At 43.6% G+C, this 7,500-nt stretch overlaps 1 protein-coding gene across 1 annotated transcript in view; it reads right to left on the reverse strand.

Moving 5' to 3' along the window:
• The window catches only part of myo15ab (myosin XVAb), a gene marked incomplete at both ends in the record, with an annotated part of 174,892 nt that overhangs the window by 54,157 nt on the left and 113,235 nt on the right, over nt 1–7,500 (reverse strand). Inside the window, 8 exons of the mRNA XM_080722468.1 lie at nt 295–388; nt 852–912; nt 3,012–3,110; nt 3,365–3,428; nt 4,523–4,616; nt 4,656–4,728; nt 5,211–5,403; nt 6,162–6,226. Coding sequence (XP_080578594.1) covers nt 295–388; nt 852–912; nt 3,012–3,110; nt 3,365–3,428; nt 4,523–4,616; nt 4,656–4,728; nt 5,211–5,403; nt 6,162–6,226 — 743 coding nt within the window. The remainder of the gene's footprint in view (nt 1–294; nt 389–851; nt 913–3,011; nt 3,111–3,364; nt 3,429–4,522; nt 4,617–4,655; nt 4,729–5,210; nt 5,404–6,161; nt 6,227–7,500) is intronic.

Here is a 7,500-nt window from a genome sequence, read left to right on the forward strand (position 1 = left end):
AATCAGGGGCTGAGGTTGTGGTTTGCCAGCCAAGGAGTGTGTGTGCAAAGTTTGGCATGGATAGGGGCAACGGTGCCGGAGATAAGAGTAGGGCCAATAGTGTGAAGTGATGGAGGGACTGACTGAGGGACTGACAGACAGCTGTTGGAGGTTTTGATAGTAACTGCGACCTGACGGTCGCAATTATTATTATGACATGCCCAGAATATGGATGCTAGGGTAAAATATAACAGTAGCGGTCAAGTGCAAAAGACTATGACTAAACCCGAATCAACATTTGCAGTAAAAATTTACCCGTGGAGCAGGAGGGTTGTCCATCTGGGGTTTCAGAATCTGCAAGGCTTCATCACGAGGGGTCTGTTTCTTTTTAAACTTGCCCTCTGGTCTCCTGCAAGGATACACACAAGTTTCACATTTTAAAACAAAGGATTAATAAGCGATGATGTAATGTAGGCTAACTTTGTACGTGTGGCTCTAATCATGCAATCCCCCAGGGATTGGGGCTAGGGGTTTTCAAGGTCACTGCACACAACACAAGGAATACAGGAATCCTCATAACCATATTCAACAGGCCTTAAGGGTCATTCCCACCGGGCAAGATAAAGATAAGATAACAAATATCTTTCTCAATTGAAGTGGATGGGAGTGGATGGTAGCATCTAGCGTGGACACTCCCATCCACTTCAATTGAGAACGATATTTTTATCTTGCCCGGTGGGACTGACCTTTTATGGTATAGCATAGCACAAGGCAAGTACCCCAGTACTTTAACTCCAGCACAAATTTGACTGAGCAGTCAAGTTGAGCAATAATAATTGTAGTTGAGTAATAATAATTGTAGTTGAGCTCACCCCTTGCCAGGTGGCACAACGTCCGGTGGTGGAGGTGGTGAGTTATATCTGGTGATGATTTCTTCAAAAGAATGTCAAGTAAGAACAGAAGGATGCACATTAAACAACAAGAACATTATTATTATGTAATACGTTATAGGCCATATTGCATGTATATTGTATATCCTCCGGCTTAAAAGAGAATTCCTGACTAGTCCTTTTCTTCCCGTAATCTGATGCGGTTCCATCCATTAACTACGGTAATTAAAAAGAAATCCATCACTAGCGCACAGTATCCCTGAGCAGGGAGGTGGGGTCTAGCGTCCGTTCACCTTTTTACAGGAGAAGAAGGTACCAGGGAGGTGACAAAAAAAAATCATAAATAAAAGCCTGCGGGCGGACATACAGTACAGTATGTCACCATGACTCAGCCATAACCATATAAGGAGTTTCCAATGCAGCAACGCCCAAATATATTTGAACAAAAGGGGCGTGTCCATATATGGGCATATACTGAATACTGATTACATCAGGGATCTCCATAAATGGGCATAAAAGGGGCAAGGACAGACAGGCACAGAGATCTCCATATATGGGCATATCTGATTGCCCATATATGGGCATTTACTGACAGATACACAGATCTCCATATGGGGATATCAGTGGGATTGGCGATAGACGTAGGTTTGAGGGCCGCGTTTGATTTGCACACATAGTTCAACATTTAACGTTATATGAAATATGGTTTCTGCCCAACAGCAACATTAAAAAAATAAAAAAATAAAAAATAAATGGGGATCGGCGTCGGACATAACAATCTGACATCAGGGGCGTCAATTGGGTATGGCAGGGGTATGCAGCTGCCATACATTGGGTCCAGGGGGGGAAATAAAAGTTACTTATGTCTCTCTATCTGTGCTGGTTATTATGTTGTTAAATTACAGTAAAATAACTACAAATGCAAAATTTTACATAATGGTCACTTTAACAAGATATTATAATTATATTCTCCACACTTGTATTCTCCCCATCTTGACAAAATTGTATATTCCCAGGTTCCACAGGTCAGCTGCACAGGTGCAATACATTATTGTTAATTGTGGCACGTTTACTAACATGCTAAGTTTAGCTGCACTTGAACAACCGTTCCAGGCTGCCATATCCAGCCCAAGAAACCTGTGTGTTTTTTTTTTTACATTGTAAAAATAGCTGATCTACATGCTCACAACGCCTCGCAGCACGAGGCGGTGCGAGGCGTTGTGAGCATGTAGATCTGCTATTTTCACAATAGAACCGTGTTATACAAAATGTAATGCCTCTTTTCCATGAGGACTCCCATCTTTGCCATACCCTAGCTTTTGCCGAACTGACGCCACTGTCTGACATTGCTCAGGCTCTAGTAGTCAACGGATGTAATTGCTCTCATCATGTTGTGCTCCTGGACTCAATGGCTCCAGAGTCTAGGAGCGCTGACTTATTGGCTTATTGTGAATTCTCTGTCACTGTACACTTTAACCCTCATTAAGGAACGAGCTAATTGAGGTTGTCAGTGGAGCCGAGATTAAGTGAGGAGATATAAAATCCATTATAGTACAGGCTGAGTGAGTGTCTCATGCTCCGCATTGTTCTGCATCTTCTCCCTCGTGTGTTCAGATACAGATTGAAGGCGTGGACATTTGAGACAGCAGCTATAATATTATCCACTATTAAAGGGACGTGCAGAGAAAAATATTAGAGAGGCAGGGGCTGAAATTTCTAAAAGGGCCTTTTGATGAAAATATTGAAAATTTTCAATACTTGATACCACATTACCACACTAAACTAAGCATAAAAAAGGTGATACTGGAGATGTGCCGTAATGGCATTGATTTCTACACAGTGAGGGCAATTATTTCAGCATAAGACACTGCATTCAAGTTCAGGAGAGTTTGGACAAGGCAATTCACTTGAATGCCACCTTCGGGGTATGGCATGGAAAGAGGGCATTTGCATTTCTTTCACCATAGTGAAAACTGCATTCATGGTCTGGAGAGGGCACTTTTTACAGACGGGTAAAAGGGCAGGGGCTCAAGTCCCCTTTGATGTCTATGTGTGCACGTGTCTGCACTATTATCCACACAACAACACAGACAGTCCAGGTCAGCTGATGAAAGCTTCCTGTCAATCAACACAGCCTCCTACCCCTGATGTCCTGGCTGCTGGGGATGATGGGGTCTGAGGGGACAACCGAACACTTCACCACCTCTCCAGTAGGGGGCGCTGGCGACGTTGCCACCGGGGCTGGAATGCACATGCAAGCACACAAACACACACAAACAACAGATAAATATCCATCCATCCATCCATCTCTCTCTCCCGCTCTCTCTCCCGCTCTCTCTCCCGCTCGTACGCATCCTGCACGCATGCACGCATGCACGCAAGCACACACACACACACACACACACACACACACACACACACACACACACACACACACACACACACACACACACACACACACACACACACACACACACACACACACACACACTTACCATACTTCTTGACTTTTTTGTCCTTGTCTATGGGTATGGCTGGAGCCTTCTGCTTCGGCTCAATCTGCATAGGAAAGCCACACAGGGGAATAGTATTACCATGACAGTAAGTATTGATCCCTGGCCCCATGCATTGACCCATTGTGAGGCTTTGTACATTACATTGTACTGCACCAATGCCAAGTCATTGTCAGACAGTATAACACACTGTTAGAGGATGTTGATTAAATGCTATATAGTATCTGCTCCACCGGGTGTGAGCACAGTTTAGTGAGTGCAGTAGGCGCTGGGCGGTGATGTTATATAGTGCACTCAGTGTGGCTTAATTGCAGTGGTGTAAAGTAACTAAGTACATTTACTTAAAGGGGTACTGTCACCTAAAGGGGTTGAGGGGCAGATTACACTGTGACATATGCTTCTCTGAAAACGGTCTGAAACAGTCTGAAACTCATGTCACAGTGTAATCTGCCCCTCGCCCCCCAACAACAGCTGACCAGTACAGTAAGTAGTAGTCATACGTACTGTACTGGTCAGGCTGTACAGACAATTAATTTGATTGGCTTATAATTGCGCATCCCCACAATGACATCATAAAAATATTAACTTTTTTTTTAAGATGATTCTTAAAGTGACAGTAACCCTTTAGGTGACAGACCTCCTTTAAGTACTGTGTACTTAAAGGGCCACTTCACCTCTGGGACAACCAGATCTTGTTTTATTGTTGTTTGGGAAACGATCAACACAATCCTGAGTTATTTTTTGTATTCAATCTGTGTTTTGAGATATTTTAGTATTTTAGCTGTGCTAGTGATGCGTTTTGCATCATATGATGCATTTTGCATCATCATGCTCAGCAGCCCCACCAGCAGCACCAGAGCCCCCACCCCACCACCACCCAGCCTGCCAGGCCCACCCAACCTCCGCCCAACCCCGGTGGCGGAGGTATAGCATTAACAAATTCATCCACCAGGGGCATTGACAACTCATTCCTATGACTTCCTATCTCGCCAAGCTTTATAAACTATATATTTTTTTAAAGAAAAAACAATTAAAATGTTTAAATAAGCGAATATTCGACTTTGGTGAACAACGTCGATTAGTGACTTTGATATTCGAATATTCGAATATTTGGTGAATGCCCTAGTAAGTGTAACTGACCTGTTGCTGCTCAGACTTGATCTTGCTGGGTGAGGTGTAGCCGGGCTGCATGACCGGTGCAGGACCACCGCGGTTGGGCGGAGGTTGGGTGGGCCTGGCAGGCTGGGTGGTGGTGGGGTGGGGGCTCTGGTGCTGCTGCTGGTGGGGCTGCTGAGCATGATGAGGCTGGGCCCCTGCAGGAGGGTAGGGGCTCGGAGGCAGGTCTCCTGTAGGCAGGGGCGTCACAAAGGGGGGGGAAAGTGGAACTGAGTTACTGAAGGCCCAAGGCGGAGGGGATTTAATTATTTTATACTTTAACTATTGAAAAATAGCAGATATACAAGCTCACAGCGCGGCACCGAGTGCCGCGCTGCGAGCTTGTAGATCTGCTATTTTTGAAAAAAAGTCGTGAAAATGTGTGCAAATCTTTGAATATTTCTATTTTTGAAGCGTACATTTGTAAATTGGATTTTGCTTCTGGGGCGGGGGTCCCTGGAACTAAATATTTCGAGATGGGGGTCCGTGGCCAAATACATATCATTTTGGGGGTCCTATACATGAAAAGTTTGAGCACCACTGACATAGAAACAAAACAAAAAAAAGGATTTGAAATATCCAAATACTTGCAATAACACCCAAATTCTATATCATCAGAAATATAAAACACAGAGTAGTAAAAAAAGAAGGGGGGATGGGGTGGGGTGATCACCTGTCTGGTAGGGGCTGGGAGGCATGTTGGCGTAGGGGCTGGGGGGGATGTTTGCGTAGGGGCTGGGTGGGACGGGGGAGTAGGCGTAGGGACTGGGGGCGTAGCCCATCAGGGGGCTGGTGGGGGGGCTGGTGATGGGCGAGGTGGGGGGGCTGGTCATGGTGGTCATGGCGTGCATGGTGGCCTGCTGAGCCTGGAGAAACAACAACAAAACATGTCAGACGTTGAACGTCGCTGTCGGGTTGAAAACCAAAACCGTTACTTTTCAAGATTCATATTCAAAAGTAGATCTCATAAATCTCCAGTAGATCTGCTTTTGTGTGACACTCGAGTATGATCAAAGTACTGTATGGTGCTAACTTACAAAAAAAACATAACACATATACCAGTAAGAATATGGATATTCTGACGGACAGCAACGAAAACATGTGAAAATGTGACCTTATTTGTGTTAAAAACAAACAGTAACCGTACTGGTTGTCTGGTACTGTATGTGTAGCCCATTGACTACAATTGCTGACCAGGAAGCCTTTTAATTCAGTACAGTATTGTTCCTTTAATTTTGTGGGGGTAAAACTTATATTACCATTGCATTTTAATGTTTTTCTTCTCTTGAGAAAGATAATTATACACTTTCCTGCCAGCCTGGCTACTTTCTTGAGGCTTTATTTCTTTGTCAAACTTACATGATCGTTGCATTTTAAAGTGCAGACTGGTTCACAAATAGTACCCGGAGAAATCAAGCACAATCAAGCTTAATAATGCAAACCTACATTATGAAAACAAGAAGCCATTATGTTCACATTGCACACTGACATAAACAAAAGACTGTTACAACAGCAGCCATGCCGCTCTTATGTCCCGGAGACGTGAAGTTTTCCATCCCTGGATGTGACATAAAAGAAACAAAAATGTCCACTGGGTGAACGGTCAGTGGAGGAGGTTACGTACCATGATGACAGCCTGCTGTGTGGCGATAGTCGCTTGCTGCTGTGCCAGCACCATCTGCTGAGGATCTTTGGGGAGGGAGAGGGACACACAAGAAGACAAGGGGAAGGCAGGAAGAGTTACAGAACTACAGCATAGGGCAGGATTTGTGAGACTCTCTTGGAGAAGAAATGTCTTCTATAAATCATACTTTCTTCTATTGTCTTAAGTAAAAGGTTAAGAGAGGTTTAGATTTGATAACTTGATGAATTCCTGAAAGCAAAGCTCTCAGATTCTTACATTCTTACTTTCTTTAAGATCACCCAACACATTTCTTAAAGGAGTAGTTCACCTAGAAAACTACTATCAATTGCACACCCCGTGGGCCGATTCATACTCCACTTTTAGAGCCAAATTTATTTCGCTTCGGTTTGGAGAGTCACAAAATATCGGCGGCACCGAACAGCCGAAATGAATGACGGTACCTGCCCCCTGAACCTCTGAATGACGTCATATTGTATTTTAGACAGAGACGAATAAATTTGGCTCTAAAAGTGGAGTATGAATCGGCCCCATGAAGACTCGGACTCATGGACAATAATCTGATGACCAGGTCATCAGTCAACCGGAGTATCCGCCAATTATTGGCTTAGGAATGCGACAAAAACAAAAAAAAGTGTAAAGAATTCAAGGCTTCAGGGTGGGTAATTGATAGAAAATAAGTATTTTTTGGGGGGTTAACTACTCCTTTAAGGGGAAAACAGTTGACACAGTAACAATGTTTAGCTGTGCCAATATCATGTCAATATTTGATTGTTGCAGCTGGGGGGTAATCTGTTGTTTTATGCTAGCAGCAGGGGACTAATGTTATTTTGGCTGGAGGTTAATGGTACATAATCACTATACATCACAGTCAGTGATTAACACTTTTGTTGCTATCAATTAAATCTCTTTGAAGGTCCGCGATGCCATGGTCTCCATATACTTCCATGTAATTCATAGTGCACGGATCATGCACTCCCATGCCTAGATCATGCACCACGTGTGTGCATGCTGTTCACAGCTTTCAAACTAAAAAATCCGCTTGGAAATCCGTTCAGGCATTCATGAGATATCAGCCATTATATTTTTACATTATGTAAACAAACATGGCTGCCATGTTTGAAAGATGGGGTTGGTATGGGGGTTAAACATGCAATTTCGCGATTGCGATCATGCCTAATACATTTTTTGAGGTCCAAAAAATTTTTTTTGAAAAAAAAAAGGTTTTTGAAAAAAAGAAAAGAAAAAAACAATCTTCAAAAACAGCCCAAACTCGGGAAACTCAGGGTTGGCACAGGTAGGGTACCAATACAAACTCGGG

Source organism: Nannobrachium achirus (genome assembly GCF_963921795.1).
Source record: "Nannobrachium achirus genome assembly, chromosome: 3".
In the NCBI taxonomy this organism is placed as follows: Eukaryota; Metazoa; Chordata; class Actinopteri; order Myctophiformes; family Myctophidae; genus Nannobrachium; species Nannobrachium achirus.